Source organism: Geosmithia morbida (genome assembly GCF_012550715.1).
Source record: "Geosmithia morbida isolate 1262 chromosome Unknown scaffold_15, whole genome shotgun sequence".
NCBI classification, from domain to species: Eukaryota; Fungi; Ascomycota; class Sordariomycetes; order Hypocreales; family Bionectriaceae; genus Geosmithia; species Geosmithia morbida.
In genome coordinates, this window is record NW_023336202.1 from 602,281 (window position 1) to 620,092 (window position 17,812).

The 17,812-nt window shown below is 51.8% G+C and overlaps 5 protein-coding genes across 5 annotated transcripts; 3 read left to right on the top strand and 2 right to left on the bottom strand.

Annotated features, from left to right (window-relative positions):
• Positions 1-1,122: 1,122 nt before the first annotated feature.
• GMORB2_3035 (Endonuclease/Exonuclease/phosphatase family) lies at positions 1,123-2,202 on the top strand (the record flags this gene model as incomplete). The annotated part of the gene is made up of 3 exons (XM_035465011.1): positions 1,123-1,583; positions 1,715-1,993; positions 2,070-2,202. 3 exons carry the CDS (start codon positions 1,123-1,125, stop codon positions 2,200-2,202), a joined length of 873 nt encoding a protein of 290 aa, XP_035319249.1.
• Positions 2,203-3,323: 1,121 nt separating this feature from the next.
• Positions 3,324-4,828, bottom strand: GMORB2_3036 (uncharacterized protein; the record flags this gene model as incomplete). The annotated part of the gene is given in 4 exon segments (XM_035465012.1): positions 3,324-3,353; positions 3,368-3,656; positions 3,708-4,180; positions 4,697-4,828. The coding sequence occupies 4 exon segments, from the start codon at positions 4,826-4,828 to the stop codon at positions 3,324-3,326; spliced, it is 924 nt and encodes a 307-aa protein (XP_035319250.1).
• Positions 4,829-7,462: 2,634 nt separating this feature from the next.
• On the top strand, positions 7,463-8,686 carry GMORB2_3037 (NADH:flavin oxidoreductase / NADH oxidase family; the record flags this gene model as incomplete). The annotated part of the gene is made up of 1 exon (XM_035465013.1): positions 7,463-8,686. One exon carries the CDS (start codon positions 7,463-7,465, stop codon positions 8,684-8,686), a length of 1,224 nt encoding a protein of 407 aa, XP_035319251.1.
• A 3,048-nt stretch (positions 8,687-11,734) lies between these two features.
• Positions 11,735-13,429, bottom strand: GMORB2_3038 (Major Facilitator Superfamily; the record flags this gene model as incomplete). Its single annotated transcript, XM_035465014.1, has 2 exons — positions 11,735-12,942; positions 13,009-13,429. 2 exons carry the CDS (start codon positions 13,427-13,429, stop codon positions 11,735-11,737), a joined length of 1,629 nt encoding a protein of 542 aa, XP_035319252.1.
• A 1,106-nt stretch (positions 13,430-14,535) lies between these two features.
• GMORB2_3039 (uncharacterized protein) lies at positions 14,536-15,515 on the top strand (the record flags this gene model as incomplete). The annotated part of the gene is made up of 2 exons (XM_035465015.1): positions 14,536-14,800; positions 14,893-15,515. 2 exons carry the CDS (start codon positions 14,536-14,538, stop codon positions 15,513-15,515), a joined length of 888 nt encoding a protein of 295 aa, XP_035319253.1.
• Between the last annotated feature and the right edge of the window lie 2,297 nt (positions 15,516-17,812).

Genomic DNA, 17,812 nt, shown 5'->3' on the forward strand with positions numbered 1-17,812 from the left:
ATGCAAGAGGCATAGGGTGATGTTTTATCATCACATTCAATGTACGACTATGATTTGGAAGAAGGACATGGAAGCAGGGATCTCGGGGCAATGTATGTAATAATAATATTATATATCAATCAATATTTAAGCACATGACCTTGGTATTATATGGCGCAGCGCGGCCTTGTTGCCCTTGTTCAGCATCTTTCTCATATCTGCGCCGGGCGGGTATAATTGAAAACGGCACCGCCATAGCCGAGCTACCAAACGCGGAATAGGCAGCGTGTGCGCAAATGGCAAGACATTTTGTGGTTCCCTTATATCGTTACAGATTCGTCTGCCCATGGTGATACATATACGATGCCGACGCCGTTCACCGCACCGGGGCTTGGAATAACCGGGGATGGGGGTGGGGACGAAGCGGCAGAGAGATGAGGTCGTCTTCGCAAGCTTTGGGAGATTATAATATTATGTTATGCACCAGACTTGTTTACCCACCCACTCGCAAGAGTGCTCCGTAGTCCTACATTATCACCCGGCACGACATCAACTTATCAGCTTAGCAATGAGATAGCATGGTTTCCGTTCCTGTATCGGTACAGCGCGCAAGCAGGAACCGATGCCATCACGATTCGTAGAGGAGAGCAGTAGCAACAGTTCTAGATTATGCACCTATATCGGGTTTGTCCCTGACAGGTGACTCCAGTGATCTAGGAATCCTCTGATACGTGAAGCCATTGGCGAATCAAACCGTCGTCGTGTTTTCCTCGGTTCATGCAAGTTTCTTGCCCCCCGCTCCGCACGGTAGGGGAAGAAGGGATATAAGCCTATTAGGGAAGCTGGGATCTCAGCCTTGGCTATAGATGATAAGGCCAGCTCGTTTCGTTCATAGCCACGGGTTCATGAAGTGGGGGCGGCAGAGGAGGGAGAAGGAGGGGGGGAGAGGGGGGGTGATGCGTGTTTTCTCTTGATCGCCGCGATGATATAAAATCGCTTGCAATCCCCCCCCCCCTTGCATTCAGGGAAGAGTGAAAGGTAAAGGAGTTTTAGACAATCGATTTACAAGAAGAAGAAGAAGAACAATTTCAATCCAGTCTAAGCAAGACGTCTCATCACTCTGTTCCAACACGTCAACACACAATGGCCATTCTTCGCTACCTCCCCGCCGCCTCGTTACTGGCCGGCATCGCCCGGGCCTCATCGGGCACATTTGACTTTCTGACCCTCAACGTGGCCGGCCTGCCCGAGATCCTCAACAGCAACGAGGTACCCGGCGACAAGGAGGACAACGCCGGCTACATCGGCACGCACCTGGCCGAGGGCGGCTTCGACGTAGTCCACATGCAGGAGGACTTCAACTACCACGCCTACATCTACAGGACGGACAACCACACATACCGTACCGCCACGTCCGGAGGCGTCCCGTTCGGCTCGGGGCTCAACACGGTCGCCAACTACGGCTGGTCCAGCTTCGAGCGCATCAAGTGGGACAAGTGCGACATCGACGAGGGCGACTGCCTGACCCCCAAGGGCTTCACCTTTATGCGCATGCAGATCGAGGACATCGAGATTGACTTCTACAACCTCCATGCCGATGCTGGGTGAGTTGGAATAACAAATGTCCCGTCTCATTCTTGATGTAAAATCTGGGTTGATTGTCAGAATATGAATGGAAGAAGAGGGAGAGAAGAGAAGAAGAAAGGAAGGAAGAACTGACATGAGATAACTGCAGCTCCGAGAATGGCGATGCCGAGGCTCGCTCCGCCGGTGTCGACCAGGTCTTGGATTACATCGAGGCCAACTCGGCCGATCGCGCCGTCATCATCGGCGGAGACACAAACGACCGCTGGACAAACGCTGCCCGCAGCATCGACAAGTACACCGACGCCGGCTTCGAGGACGTCTGGGTCCAGCTCATCAACAACGGCGTGTACCCTACGGCCGGTGCTGCCGCCGATCCATGCGGTACCCCCGCCGCCAGCAACACCTGCGAGGTTGTCGACAAGATCTTGTAAGTCCCGTGGTCGATGTGCCGTCCCCCATCTGCCTTCCATCTTGCCGGTTCTAATCAGATGTGGAATATCCAGCTTCCGCTCCGGAGGCGGTGTCACCGTCGATGCCACTTCCTTCACCTATGCCTCGTCCACCTTTGTCCAACCTGACGGTAACATCTTGTCTGACCACAACCCACTCCTCGTCAACTTCGCCTGGACGTCGTAGGCAGTGGAATGATGTGGGTGCTTGTACGTATATAGCAACATGGCATATGGCTGGATATTCGCCAAAGTTTTTTTTCTTCTTCTTTGCCCTGGTCATCCGATTAGCGTGACGCTTGTCATCGTAGCCCAATGCTTAGTTGACGGTGGCGTTGGGACATGTCGAGCTCTCATTTCAACATGCCGTATAACCATGCACGTGTTCCCAACAATAGCAGCGGCCATCTGACGACATTGTTCATCTAGAGCGTTAGCGAGTAAGTGAGTACATATAAAGGGAGACCGGCTAGCCCGAACGCCCAGCATCAGTTACTCTATTAGAACCCCGGTACACGTTTCAGTCGTTGTAAGTCTTGTATCCAAACCAGTACATCTAGGAAGCGCGGTGTAGATTTAGTCCCGTAGGGCTCCCCTGTGGCTCATACGCGGATGTCTAGATCATGAATGCTTGGGAAATCAAGTCTGTAAACTGACCATTGTTATCAGGAGGGACAGCTCAAAGCCATCTGGTAAACCACGTTTCAAGCCCAGGGAAGCCACGAGTTGTCATCAGCTTGATCGTTCCCTGTCTGCACAGCACGTGACGGTTATCTGGGGGTGTCAAGGTCAGCCGCATACCCGTAGTATATATCAATCTTATTCCTCTCCCTCCCTTCTCATCACTTCTCATCAGGTCCTCCTCTTTCATGCCCTCCCAGACCTGCGTGGCTCGACACGTCTGTCATGACTAGTGCCCTTGCCTTCTCATCTCCTTCACGCCGCTAGCTCTCGACTTATCCGTCTGAGCTGCAGCGCAATATCAAGAAGTCTGTCGCCGAAGTCTCGCAGATTGCCGTGAAACGTGAAGACATGTCCTGTGCGGGAGACGATCATGGGACGGTGGCGCGGATGGAAGATACTGGAGACATGCAAAGGGAAACGGTGGTTCGTCCCGTAATCAGTAGTCAGCGAATGCGACCTTGTCACGAGTATCATAATGGAAAGTGACGGAAAAGAGAGCGGTTAAGGTGGGGACAAGCCGGGCTTGATTATGCAGGTCATGATATAAATAAACAGTGAATGGTAGAGTTGCTCTAGCAAGCTTCTATGTCTCCCCCTCAAAGATTCTCCGCCTAATATACAGATTCAGATCGACTTGGGGAGCATGACCCATTGCTGCGAGGGTTCACCTGGGCCGAGGATGTGAGGACGGCCTCCTCTTGGCCCAGATCGTAGATGTCGTTGCCAGGATCCTTGGTGTCGCGATCCGACGTGTTGATGTGGAAAGAGCGTGTCATGACGATCTCGCCACGGTTGCCCGTGGTATCATGGCGGGACCGGCTATTACCCAGGAAGTATGTGGGGTCCCTGATCTTGGTCAACATGGCGTTGGCGGCGGGTAGACAGGCGCAAATCAGGCCGATACCAGCCTCGGCGTTTCTTTGAAGCTCGTCAGCAGCTGATGAAGACTGGATGGGGCTAGACCAGGTTTGGGGGGGGGGGGGGGGGGGGGGGGGGGACGTGGCTTACCCTGACAGGATAACCTTGGCAAACACGATGCTCTGGTTGACAGACTTGCCATCGTCGACGATGAGGATCAGGCGGTAGATGCTGAAGCCGGTGGCAACGCCACCACCGGCTAGCATGCCGATGATACGCATACGCCTCTTGAGGGGCATCTGCAAAGACCAGGTGAGCGGGGTTGGGAGGAAGAGGATGGCCAGATCGCTGACGACACTGATGATGGCGTCGGCCGTGATGACGGCACTCTGGTCCAGGCACTTCTGCGTCTCGCCCTTCCAGTAGGCCGAGATGGGCCAGCAGATGAAGATCTTGATGAAGAGGCCGGTGGTATAGTAGGCCACGATGATACCGACGAGGACGTATATACCGATGAGAGTCTTCTTGTGGACAGATCCAAAGACCCGGATGATGATCAGGAGAAGCGACAGCTTGACCGTCATGGCCATAGGAGCGTAAAAGATGGTGGCGGCGTAAGAAGACTACGTCTACTCGTCAGTCTCATCCTCCCGCTTTCGGTTTCCCTAGCAGAATGCTTGGCTGGTATGCCGCAAGGGTCGAGGCTCTAACGTACCTTGAAGAAGCCTTGAGCGTCCATAACGGAGATATCCCACATGTTGTAGCCGCCGCCAAACTTCGCAGCTGCAACACTCAAGAATGTCAGCATGTACCCTTCTGGCAAGTCAGGTCGTTGCCAGGCCATTGGCCATATAGCATCTTGAACTCACCAAAGATGGCGGAGATGCAATACCCAACCATGAGAGCCTGATCAGAGGACGGCTGTGTAAGCTTCGGCCGACACGGAGAGCAGGGGGAGGGGAGGGAGGGATTCAGTTGCAGGAGTAAGCCATACGAAGGAGGTATATGCTGCAACTGTGCACGCGACACGGTCAGCTCGGGTCGAGGTTGTATCGGAGAAGACGGGTAGTCGACTCACTGTCGTCAAGAGTACTGGGGCTCCTCATGATTCGAGCCTTTGTGTATATGCGCAAGCTTACAAAGAAGGTGACGAATACGAGGGTCAATGCCTGGGTGACGAAGATGATGGTTCGCAGGACATCAGTCGGGTTTTCCAAATCCGGCGTGACGCCCGCGGGAGGCGGAGCAGCGCCTGGGTAGCTGGAAGACATTCTCTCGGATAGAGAAGGAGAAGGTATATCGCGTTCTCTCTCTTGAAAACCGGGAAAGAATCGATGTACGGCATACGTCGGCAGTCGCTTCTGGCGAGGAGAACAGGATGGAGGGAAGCGGAGTCACCAGTGGCTAGGCAAAGAAGGAAGTCCTGTTTCTTTTAACCTCGAGGCTTGCCCGGGGTTTAACACCACCCTAGTTTTCAGTCCAGAGTGACTCGTCGAGATGTGTTACTCCGTCCGAGCGGTAGTAAGTATTAGAATAGTGGACCCAGGCAACAGGGGAAAGAGTTGGGACGGATCTCAAGGAGTCGCARKWRSYRCKRGTMKWKKKWMRRTMCGWRKAWRWSTAMRWWMSRWAGRRGRSKRRGKRRKRRAKGGSRKAGATAGATATTCCGTACAATAGCATCAGAACTGGAGACGAGTTCTTTTCACATGCAAGCAACCACCGGGGAGATTAGTAGTGGACAGGAAATTCAGTCCCGGAGCATGGATCATGGATTGAAAACGACTACGGAGGAACAAGCAACCGCAGTGGTACTTTTTTATCTTCCACGCTCCTCAGGACGTATTATTACTCTGCACCACAGAGTATGGAGAAGTGGGCGAGGACTTCGAATGACCCACGCTCGTACATGATGCTACATGTACGTCGTAATATGCATTGTCAGGATGGCGCGACATGGAGAGGTGGCCCGGGCTCTCGGTAACGGTACATTGGTTGGAAATGGTCCGCGATGTCAGGGGGGGGGGGGGGCTGTTTCTCTTCAGTACATCTCGATAGTAATAACTACGTACTAGCTGTGGTTCCCACGAAAGACTGGCTCATACTCGAGAGCGTAGAAGAAGAAAAGGAGAGACGCATGGCGGGGGTTGAGTTCTACTACGAGTAATACTATATCCCCCCCCCTCCCCCTTTCCTTACTTTTGACGGCAGTACGTCGTCACTCATCTCGCAGCGAAAATATTTCGGTCGCTTTCGTGCGGAACCCCCGTCGTACCTCGATGAGAACCACGTAAGATCTGGGGGTAGAGATGCAGGTCAATACGTGGTACGGAGTCCAAGGGAAACTCTCCCCATTTTCCAGGACAGGACGGGAAAGGGTCATCTTGGATGACCTGTCAACATTCACCAACTCGAATGACTTGTACGGAATGTAAAAATCGGGGAACCATCAGTCTCCAACTCAACGCAAGTAGCAATGACGGCACTCTGTGCGGTATTAGGTTGGTAGCGGACCACGACAGGCTTCATGCTAGTCGGCGGGAGTAAAAAGACGGCTTCGTACTAGGCAGCGGCCCAGGCCGACTTTGCTGGTGGGGGTAGTAGTTCCCGTCACAGCCCAAGAAGCCTCGGGTAATCTGAATACAGAGACATTTATAATGTCAGTTCATGTATACGGAGCAATCAGCCGGGCGGCCCTCATTATGCCGTTCACGTCGCGGTGATGCTGACAAGAAGACTTTTTCACCGTAGCCACATACTAGAATTCGCAGGTCGGCAGGCAGTACATACATTAAGAACCGAGACCGAACTTGTACAACGCACAGCATGGAGGTAAGCTCTTATGTTACGATCGGCAAGAGGGGAGGGAATAGGCTATTCTCAACCAAGCGCGCATTCAGTCCAGGCAGTACAGGTACGAGCACTCCTTCTGTCGCGCCAGGAGTTTGGCCCCTCCCTCTTCGCCCCCTGTTGGGTTCGCCTTGCCGATGGACTCCTGTCCACTACTGTGATGGACCCCGGTATCGAGCCAGAAAGAGCCAAGGTTGCTTGGTCAGCATGCTGTCAAAGGTCAGAGGGACTACGAGTACGGAGTACTAGTACCCATAGTACGACAAGCCAAGTCGTATTAGCAGGCACAGTCTAGCGGCGCAGAAAAACTCGGAGCTCTGCCAGTGCCGGGAGATTCGCTGGAGACGGCGCTCCGCTCGGGAACGTCCTCGTCATCGAGCAGCCCATAAGAAGCAGAGATATAAACGATCAAGTGCCGCTCTGAAAGCACGTGATGCTGAGCTCATCCCAGTAGCTCTGCTCGGCGTATGTACGTACACTGAGACAACTTGTACACAGTGCTCCGTACTCCGTACGGACTAACAAGCCAAACCCTCCGAGGTGCTCCGCCCCGGCCCCACTCTGCTGCTGGGATCCGTTGGCACCAAGAGCAGACGGACGGTGACGCCAATACCGAATCAGATAAGTCAGATGAGTTGATGTAGTAGATCGACAGAGCTTTTCAGGATTGCCGGGATTATGAGGCAGTAACCCCTGCTTAGCCGACATGACAACCGTCGTCGGCAGAGATGAGGGGGGGGGGGGAGCGAAAAATGGGCCCTTCGCAACCAACACACCTCTCTCTCTCTCTCTATCTCACCACGTTCCCCTCCCACTACTATTACCACCACCACCACCACCACCACACTAGGATTTACGTTACATTGTGTACAAATCCCTCCTAACCCGTACAGCTCAAATTACCGCATGTCTTTCCTCTTGCATGTGTCAACAGTAACTTTCCGAGAACGTGTCTTGACAACCCGTCAGCTGCCGCCACAACCATCACTGCGGTTTGGATCTCCTCGAACCTTTCTTTCTCTTTCTTGTTACCAGTAAACTCTCGCCGAGTTTTCAAGATGGGAGACGCCATACCGTCCGGAGCCGAGTCCAAGCTTTTCCAGCCACTCACCATTGGCCATGGGAGGATCAGACTCAAGCACCGCGTCGTCATGGCGCCCCTGACGCGCAACCGTGGCACCCCGCTGTCAGCGCAGTCGACGGCGGAGGAGCCCAACCGCATCTGGGTGCCGAACGAGACCATGGTCGAGCACTACAGGCAGCGGGCCACCGACGGCGGGCTCATCATCAGCGAGGGCCTGCCGCCGTCCCTGGAGGGCAATGGCATGCCTGGGGTCCCGGGCATCTTCAGGAGGGACCAGGTCGAGGGTTGGAAGAAGGTCGTCGACGCCGTCCACGCCAAGGGAGGCTTCATCTACGCCCAGCTCTGGCACTCTGGCCGGGCCAACATTCCCCACCTGACGGGGTCCCCCATCGTCGCCCCCTCGGCCGTGCCGTGGGACGACCCGGAGGAGCGGTACCCCTACCCTCCGCCGCACACGGCCACTCCGGTCAGGCTGGCCGACTACCCTCCCATCGAGCTGTCGGTCGAGCACATCAAGCGCACCATCGGCGACTACCGCGCCGCCGCCAAGGCCGCGATCGAGGCCGGCTTCGACGGCGTCGAGCTCCACGGCGGCAACGGCTACCTGCCCGAGCAGTTCCTGAGCTCAAACTCCAACAGGCGCACCGACCAGTACGGCGGCTCGCCCGAGAAGCGCTGCACCTTCCCCCTCGAGCTCATGGAGGCCCTGGCCCAGGAGGTGGGGCAGGACAGGCTCGCCATCCGCCTCTCGCCCTTCGGCCTCTTCAACCAGGCCCGCGGCGAGCAGCGCGTCGAGACCTTTGGCCACCTCTCCCGCGAGCTCAAGCGCCGCCTCCCCGACCTCTCGTACGTGAGCTTCGTCGAGCCCAGATTCGAGCAGGTCTTCTCCGAGGCCGAGAAGCAAAAGTTCCTCGACTCCTGGAGCCTGTCCGACGTCGACCTGTCGCACTTCCGCGACATCTTTGGCGACACGCCCTTCTTCTCCGCCGGCGGCTTCAACGACACGAACTACCAGGGTGTCATCGAGAGCGGCCGCTACGACGCCCTCCTCTTTGGCCGATACTTCATCAGCAATCCGGATCTCGTCGAGAGGCTGCGCAGGGGCCAGCCTCTGGCCAAGTATGACCGTGCCCTCTTCTACGGACCTTTGGAGGACCCCACCAAGGGATACACGGACTACCCCGCGTACGGCCAGTAGATTTCAATTGCGACGGAAATGTCGGGAGCAACGGCAATATTCATGCAGCAGAGATAGAATTACGTAGAACAGCCACATCTTTCTTTTTTGGGGGGGGTTTTTCTTCTTCCTTTTTTTTTCCATCGGTTCTCCTTTTGACGTCAATTGAGCTGAAAATCGGCTGTCGTGATAACACATGATAACCCCCCTCCGTGCATGGCTCCCCTCATACAGTACGTACATGTACTTACATAGTCGTGCAACAGGACAATGCTCACGCCGTGATATTAATGCTGATAACCATGGCAGTGCTTCGTAGAAGAAATGCGGGAATATCTGACATTGACATGAGCATTGAGATCGGTCCTACATGATAGCTGAGGACGGCATTCACCACTCCCGAACCCTCAACCCTTCAGGAGGACTAAGCAGGGACAAGACTCTAGTGGGGATGCCGAACAAGCGACCAGGGGGGGAGAATAAAGAAAGACAGGCTGCATCAGGGTGTTGCTCTACTTTATCTGCAGGGGCGCTTGGCATTCAACCCATAGACTCTTGACTCTCAGCCTCCACCTATAAGTCCCATCACAACAGCAGGGGTACGGATGCTGGGCTGTCAGGGTTCATCCATGGACCATGCAACGATTACGGAGCATCCTGTCACGACTCAAGGACTCAGGGATGCCACGAATTCATCCGAGTACGTCGTCGGTTGTAGCAGATGGTGGCTTGCTCTTCTTCCCCACATTTGCCGTTAGAACAGGATTCTCTCTCTCTCTCTCTCTCTCCTTCTTCTTCTTCTTCTTCTTTGCCGGTGATTACGCCTTCCGACGAGCCGTTGGTATCGAGTGCCGACGCTCGCAATACCTGATCATCGTTGCCGACAGTATGCTGCAGGTTCAAGTTCGACTGTGAGCATCATCTGAGCCATCGTGCTTAAATACGACGTGCGCGTCGGCCTAAGCTCTGACCATTCGTCCGTCCACCCTACTGGTATATGGACGCAGATCCCGTGGGGGTCTGTCGCACATCCAAAACGATCTATCATATGCAATATATTACCCAGTAACACTATAATATTACATACCTGATCGCCGATGTGTGAGTAGTCCGCCCAATTTCGACTTGTTAGGAGCTGAAGCCTTCTGAATTCGGTCTCCGTTTACAAAACAATGCAGATGGCAACACCTGAACACTTGAAGTGCGGGTAGCAGCACCATCAACGTCACATTCGAGGTTTCAGACTTGCAAGTTCAGTCGACGGTATGTCGATCTCAGCGACTTGAAGCCAGCAAGTCTTGGCCTGCCAACACGCAGCAGAGTAGTGATAGTCTATACGGATTACCTGCCGTCCAGCGCCAATCCTCATTGGTAACGACGGTCGCCTCTCGGTAATAGCGTCTCCACCATCACCGTCGTCCATCAGTCTCCATGGCCCACCAAGGTTTCATAAGCTCGTAGCAGTACTATCACATGTGGATAGTATGCGTACTGCGCCTGGTCAACCACTTGATGGAGTTCGGGATAACACTGCTACTCAGGACTCGGAATACACGAGTGTCTGGGCTGTCTGCCGGGGCACACACACACACACACCATGGTTCTTCCCGCAGCCAGGAGGGTTGGTGAGCATGTTTGCTTGTTTCCTTGACTCCGCCCTGCCCATGTAACAGATTCCCGAACCTGTCAACGCAGGTCAACAATGCCTTCTCGTCTCTCAGCAGGAGAAAAAGAAAAAAAAGTCAATGCGTCTGCAAACGGTCCTGCAGTTTCGGGAATGCCGGAACAACCTGGCCGGCCCCCTAGTGCGGCCATTGCAGATGCCTGATCCCACGCAGTTGGGTCTCGAAAGAAGAAAGAGCAGGGAAGAACGAGAAAAGCTGGCCGTGATCCTGGTTGCGATTGCGGACCGCGTGCGTGTGCCCAGTCGACGTCCTTCTCTTAATGGTACGCCGCATGGATCAGGCGCGCATTGATATCATAGCACGCTGTGTTGAGGGTACATGATGATTTAAGCGCTGACGCGATCAGCAACTTGAACGTTCGCATGTTCGGAACAGATCCCGGTTTTCTTCCCCTCTCACTTGGACATCGAGTTTTTTTTTTCTTTTTTCTTTCTTTCTTTTTCTTTCATATCATAATAACTTCGGAGCGCCATTGGCGATGAAAGGTTCGGGCGCATGGAAATGGCCACGGAGCGAGCGCAGCTTTAGCCAGTCGGCAAGGGATATGAGTGGAGGCTTGCCACCATCAAGAGTCATTTCTCTGCACGGCGCACGGTTGCTCTGCTGTCATCAAACTTTGGGCAAATACAGTGGTAGCGTCATGATACATGGACGAGATACCCTTCTCCGCGAATGGTTTACATACATGCAATCGGATCAACGCGTCGCCTGTAGAATACTCCCGATAAATTGAAGTTGGGGGCTTGGTGCGAGGCAATGCAACGCTGCCCTCTTGCCAAAGCTCTCATCTTGATACTTGTTCTATACATGCGAGTAAACCTTCATCTTAGTATATTCTAATACTTGAAAAAAAGAGACAGAGATGTCATCTTCCGGGATGCGGGTAGATAGGGAGTCAGAGATGCATTGTTTCTTTCCGTTGACGTGATTCGTATTGCTTAGCAATCAGCTGAAATTGAGCATGACCTCACCACTTGATTAGCAGCAGTATACATATCCGTAGCTGATCCATCGCGTCTGCTTCTTCTCCTCTTCCCCTCCCCCGTAGGTCTTGAACCGTACAAGTCCACGGGGCTCATGGGTTGCATGTAATCGTACGACGACGAATCAGACTGGTCGTTGCCTCGAAAAGAGTTCTACAATATGGGTGTTTACTATACATGTAGAAAAGGGACGTTCTGCTTGTCTCGAACCCAGTCATGTGTAAGGTGATATTATATCCATGCAGGATGTGAGGATCCATGTACTTGTACTACGCACAGCATCTAGCCGGCTCTCTTTCCATGTCTCCCCTTCTCCGCGGTCTATTATCCTTCAGGGAACGCTGACCAGAACTCCGCGGGCCAGCCAGACTATTATTAGAGTCCCAGTGCCTATACTTTTTCTAAACTCCGTACTCGCCGTCCAGACGACATGCACCATCCTTCTCCAAAGTCTTCATGGGTGGCGGGCGCACGAACCCCAGCGCCACCCACGAGAGCAGATACACGAGCGAGAGGTAGAGCCAGGGAAGTCCCGTCAACACACCCTGAAGTTTCATGCCACGTTTGAAGCACCATGCCAGCACCGGCGCCCCCACGACGGTCCCGGCAATCTCAACCATGGAGGTGAGCGCGTACAGCCGCGAGGTGTAGGCCGGGTTGACATGGGCCGACATGATGGCTCTGGCGACGGGAATCTGGGCGGCCCCAAAGGCCCCGACGAATAGGCCGAACAGAAAAGGTACGACGCTGGGGCTCACGGCGCGGATCAGAGCCGATAGGAAGAGCATGGGGAAGGACATGCGGCAGATGAGCATGTCCTTGTCGAATGCGGTGCAGCCCCTACGGCTCGACATGAGCCTCTTGGACAGAAACGGCAGAGAAGCGAGGACGAGCATCTCGACCAGTCCTAGAGGGGAGAGCAGTATGCTGGCCTCGGCTAGCTTCCACTCGAAGTTCTTGCTGATGTACTGCGCTAGCGTCGACGAGCTGGCCGTCCAGCGAGCGTTTATGAAGAAGAAGGTGACGAGGCACAGGAGGACGTTGCGGTCGCGCAGGATCACCAGCGACTTGCGCATGTCGACAAGTCCGTCCTTCAGGTGACCCTTGATCACGACCAGAGTCGGCTGGTCGTCGTCGTAGGCGGGTTTTGATGAGGTCGGTTCGCCCTTCATCTCCTTGCCGGTGCGCGTCTCGGGGATGAAGAGAAAGATGAGAAACACGACGGGCGAGATGTACAGGACGATCGTGACGGGAACCCACGGCCCAAACTTCTCCATCAAGAGACCGGCAAGGAGCGGACCGATGAGACCGCCTGCCGCGGACCCGATGGTGATGTACAGGAAGTTGGAAGCTTTGTCCTTGTCCGTGCTCACATCAGACACCATGGCATACATCGTAGAGAAGAAGACATGCATCCCGCCGCCGAGAAGCACGAAAGCGGTGCCGAACAGCATGATGTACGGGCTCTCGCGGACGAGGTACTTGGACGGGCCCATGGCCAGGGGCGTCAAGTAGAAGGACGCAGCGCTGCCGGCGTAGGCGAAGAGGGCCGTAGGCTTGCGGCCGATCCTGTCGGCCAGTAATCCGTAGGGGTAGGCGGTGATCAGATCTGTAGACTATCAGTGACGGTTCCAGGCATGTGCTCCCCCGGAGGCACAGGAAGGATCGAACGCACTCATGACCCCACCCAAAAGCCCCTGCCACCCCGTCATCAAGGCTAACGACGATTGCACCTCGTCCACTTTGCAGGCCATCTCATCCATGAAGCCCGGCGAATCGTCCCCGTAGTGTATGTGGCAAAAGGTATCCTCGATGAACTGGTAGACCGGCATCATCATCAGGAGGCCGCACAGGACGCAGGTGAACTTGACGAGGGCGAGCAAGATGACGATGGACGAGGGAGAGCTAGCCTGCCACCATGCTGCTCCGGTGATCCTGCGTGATGACGAGTCGTCATCATCATCATCATCGACAGAGCTGCTGTCGCTATCTTGCGAGTCGTCAGTCTCCTGTTGGACATCGAAGCTGTGGCGTGCCAGGGGGCTGAGAAACGGCACATCTTCGTCGTAGCCGCCGAGTTCAATGGTGAGCGACATGATTATGGACGGTTCGCCGGGCCAGCGGTGAGACTAGTAGGACATGTAAGCACCCCGTTCCGGACGAGAGTGAGCAATATCAGATGGAGAGATGATGATATATTCAATTCTGGCAACAGAGAAATCAAGCAGAAAAGACCATGGCGGTCCGGACCGGCTTGCCCAGAAGGCCCTCCCAAGAGAAGAGAGGGCTCAGACGGGCTTTTTCAGACGGTCTGGATGCATTGCTATAGATGTAGACGCGGCCAATGAGCTCCGCGACGCCTCTCCTTTGTTTCGGCCGTCTCCGTGCGACCTCGGGGCTCCTTTGTTGCATCACAATCCTGTTTTGAATAGGATTGGTTTGATGAACAGCGGAGGGAGGTATCCCTGTATACGGCATGTAAGCCTCGTTAAAGGGGATGGCTCCCCAGATAGATGAATAGCACGTGACTGTCAATCTCCAAAGGACTTGGCCTGAAACGGCATAGCCTCACAGTGATTGGCAGCCGCAGACGTATACTCGCACAACTTCACCCATGTCGGCGGCCTTCTGTGTCTCGTCGGTTGTATCAAACATGCCGTTTTTGCCGTGTTCCTATATCAGGTACCAGTCATCAAGACGACGCTGATAGTGGGTCGGCAAGCGGCTCCCCATTTGTTTCCGTGGACACAGACGGGCACGCATTGGATTGGATATAGGGGAAAGTCGGCACAGATACGTCCACGGGGGAAGCCGAAGTTACTTACCCTGGAGAATCCTGCTGGAGCGAAGATGCCGGTAAAGAATGGTATTCAATGTTTCCAGTGTAAGTACATGAGCCTTTCCCATCGCCTGGGCGCCAGAATACAACAGCTGCTGGTCCCTTTAGTCCCTTTACGTAGATGTAATCATCGTCACGTCATCGGGAGGGACGCGACGTGTATAGTCCTCTAGAGGCTAAACCATCAACCTGGAAAAATTCATGGTGGGGGTTGAGATGATGTACCCCACATGTTCGAGACGCCAATTAATCATCCCAGACTCAACATTCGGAGCAGTAATATAATATCACATAGTAAGGAATCGTAATACTATACGCGATACCGGCACTTCACAAAAGAATCCGTCCCAAGGCAGTCCAAGCATGGCAGAAAAGACGCTGCTCCGCATCGGCTTCGTGCCCGAGCACTTTTCGACGCCGCTACACTTTGCGCAGAAGCATTTTGGCCTGGATGCCAAGCTGATACCCTTCCCCTCGGGCACGGGGCACATGGTGACTGCGATCCGCGCCGGTGAGATCGACATAGGAATCGGTCTGACAGAGGGATGGATCGCGGGGCTGGGTAAGGAGGGAGTCGAGGGAGATGGAGGTTACCGTCTTGTGGGAACCTATGTTGAGACGCCTCTGTGTATGTTGTCCCCGCCGTCGCCTCCCCCCTCCCCCCCCATCTACCATCCCATGCGGGCAGTGTGCATGCTGACAAGATGATCTGAACTCAAGGCTGGGCTATCTCTACCGGGGCTGACAGGCCTGAAATCACGTCCGTCTCGTCCCTGGCCGGTCGTCGCATTGGCGTGTCGCGCATCGGCTCGGGCAGCTACGTCATGGGCTTTGTGCTTGCCGACCAGCAGGGTTGGCTGTCGTCGTCGACCCCGTTCGCAGACACGGTGGTGCTCAACACATTCGACAAGCTGCGCGGCGCCGTCAACTCGGGCGACGCAGACTTCTTCATGTGGGAGCACTTCACGTCTAAGCGGTACTACGACAACGGGGAGATCCGCCGCGTGGGCGACATCTACACGCCTTGGAGCAGCTGGAAGATTGTCGCGTCGACCGCCCTCACCAAGGGTGAACTAGACCCCCGCGTCCAGGACCTGTTCTCCAAGCTCGACAAGGGCATCGGCCACTTTAACGAGAACCAGGAAGAGGCCGTCCAGTACATCTCTACCAGCCTCGACTACTCTGAGGCTGATGCGCGTGAATGGCTGTCCACTGTCGAATTCCCGGCTACGACCAAGGGCGTCAAGCCAGAGGTTGTGGACAGCTGCGTGTCTATCCTGCGGAAGGCGGGTGTCCTCGTCGAGGGCAAGGGGATGGACCCGTCTGCCATGACGTACCAGTAGGCACATTCACAATATACTGCCAACATCGAGATGATATGCCGTATTCGTCGTGTGTATGTCCGCACTCGCTATCACCGTATTTCGTGTGTCGCAGTCGGGGATCCCGCTTTCTAATTCCTCCAATTTCTCATCACGTGCCACCAACCTAGCCGAGGCCCGACCCCTCCTTCACGGCTATATAAGTACTCTAACTTCTTCTATTAAGTACCCCCTTCTCCTATAAAGATATTAACGGTTCTCTTAAGACATATCCCCCTAACTCTTATATCGTGAGATAGCTAATTATAAAAATACCGCACCGATACGAGTAGGATAATGGCGTGTTGTCTTACGTACTTAAAACGGCTATGTCTTCTTATTACCGGCGCTATCGCGGGCTAGGGCGTAGCCGAGACGTTAACCTCTAAGATATTAATTATACGTACGATAGTATCTACTTATTTGCCCCTTATATAGCTATTATCTACTCCGCTACATTCTATAGATAAATATTATCCTAAAGAATATTAGCTTAAAGATTACGATAAATTCTTAAGAAAAGAATTAAATTTCTTATTTAGCGAAATAATTAATAGTATACTATATATAACGGTTAGTACGACTCTATACTATAGGGTAGTTAGAGAAGTAGTGTTAGGAGTATAACTATATACTCCCCTATCTATTAAATATAGGACGGTTATCTAAAAGGTATACTTTTATAATAAAAAGAACTAGATAGTTTAAACTAGTGATAATTAGCTATTAGAATATATTTCTTTAATGTATTTATTAATATCGTAATTATACTACAAGTCCTCCTAGCGGGAGTCCCTATATAAACGAAATGTTTATTAAGTAATTACGATAAAGAATTATCTACTATAAATTAAAGTATATAGATCTATCTAACTCTTTCTTACTCTATAAAGTACTCTTCGCCCTCTCTATATTACTCCCTCTCTACTCTAGTTTAATGGTTTCTTATATTATTTCTAACCTACTACTATTAGACTTAGTTTACTTCGATTACCTAAGTATACTTATTAAGATTAGGTCGTTTATAATGTGTTTTCTACGCCTTTAAAGCTAGTAGTAATTTAAGTAATCGTTATTAATCTTTACCCTAGCTATAAGTCCTTTATAGGTTCTATAAGGAATGCTATCGTCTATAGTTAGTAACTCTAAGCTATAAAGTTAGTAAAAGGGGATCGTATAAAGAAGTATAAAAGATAGGTAGAAGGTACTATAATAAGACTTTTATTTATAGTAGAACGCTAATTATAGTATCTATAGGCAATTAATTAATCGAGTGTAAGGTCTATAACTATATATAAACGTAAATATATCTAGTCACTCTTTATCGTCTACTATTTATTGCGTCTAGTATACTAACATTCCCTTATTCTATATTTACGCGTTATTGGCCGGCTTAGTATCTAAAATATAGATTATATAAGATAAACTTTTATAAAAAGAAATTATTAAAAGATAGGGGAGTTATTTTATTTTATTATAACTATTATAGTAGCTATAAAAGCATTATTGTATATAAAGCAATCTATTAGAGGGGAAATAGGTTAAAGGGTATTACGTGACCTATAGCCTATATATAAGCTAGACTTCCTTATAAGGAAGGAGGGTAACGATTAATACTATTTTCCCTTTAGTTATGCCTTTATATTAAACTCGCGTCTACTTAGCCCCTTCTTAAACGTCCCTTAATAACTCTCTTTACTTATCTTATACTATCCCTCTTTAGGTCGGCTCGTTACTTAATATAATCGGTATAGATTTCGTAACACGATATTATTTCTCTTCGTTAATAAAGTTATAGCATTAGTAAAGGAAATAGGGATTTAAATATTAACGTAAATATTTCTACCGTTTATACTATTACGATATTATTAATTATAATAGATTATATAGGTAAAAAATAACTATAAATGTAGTCTTTTAATCACTTAGACCTATTATTTAGGTTAGAATAACCTATTCTAGCTAACGACTTAGCTACTTATTCTAATAGTAATCTATACTTCGATATAGGCGCGCTTTTTCTTTCCCCGCCTCCTTACTTAAGGTATACGCCCTCGAAAAGTTATCGATAAGAGATATTATAAATTATAGTATCTATCGGTTAGGACTTTAAGGTAACTACTTATTCCTAGCGTGAAATTAGTACTAATTCTAACTCTTATAGGATGCGAAAGCCCTTTTAGCTAAATTATAGGCCTCTCGATTAAGGAAGCTATCGCAATATCGAATTGCCCTACCGTATAGCACGACCACGCTCTAAGGCACTCCCTATCTATATA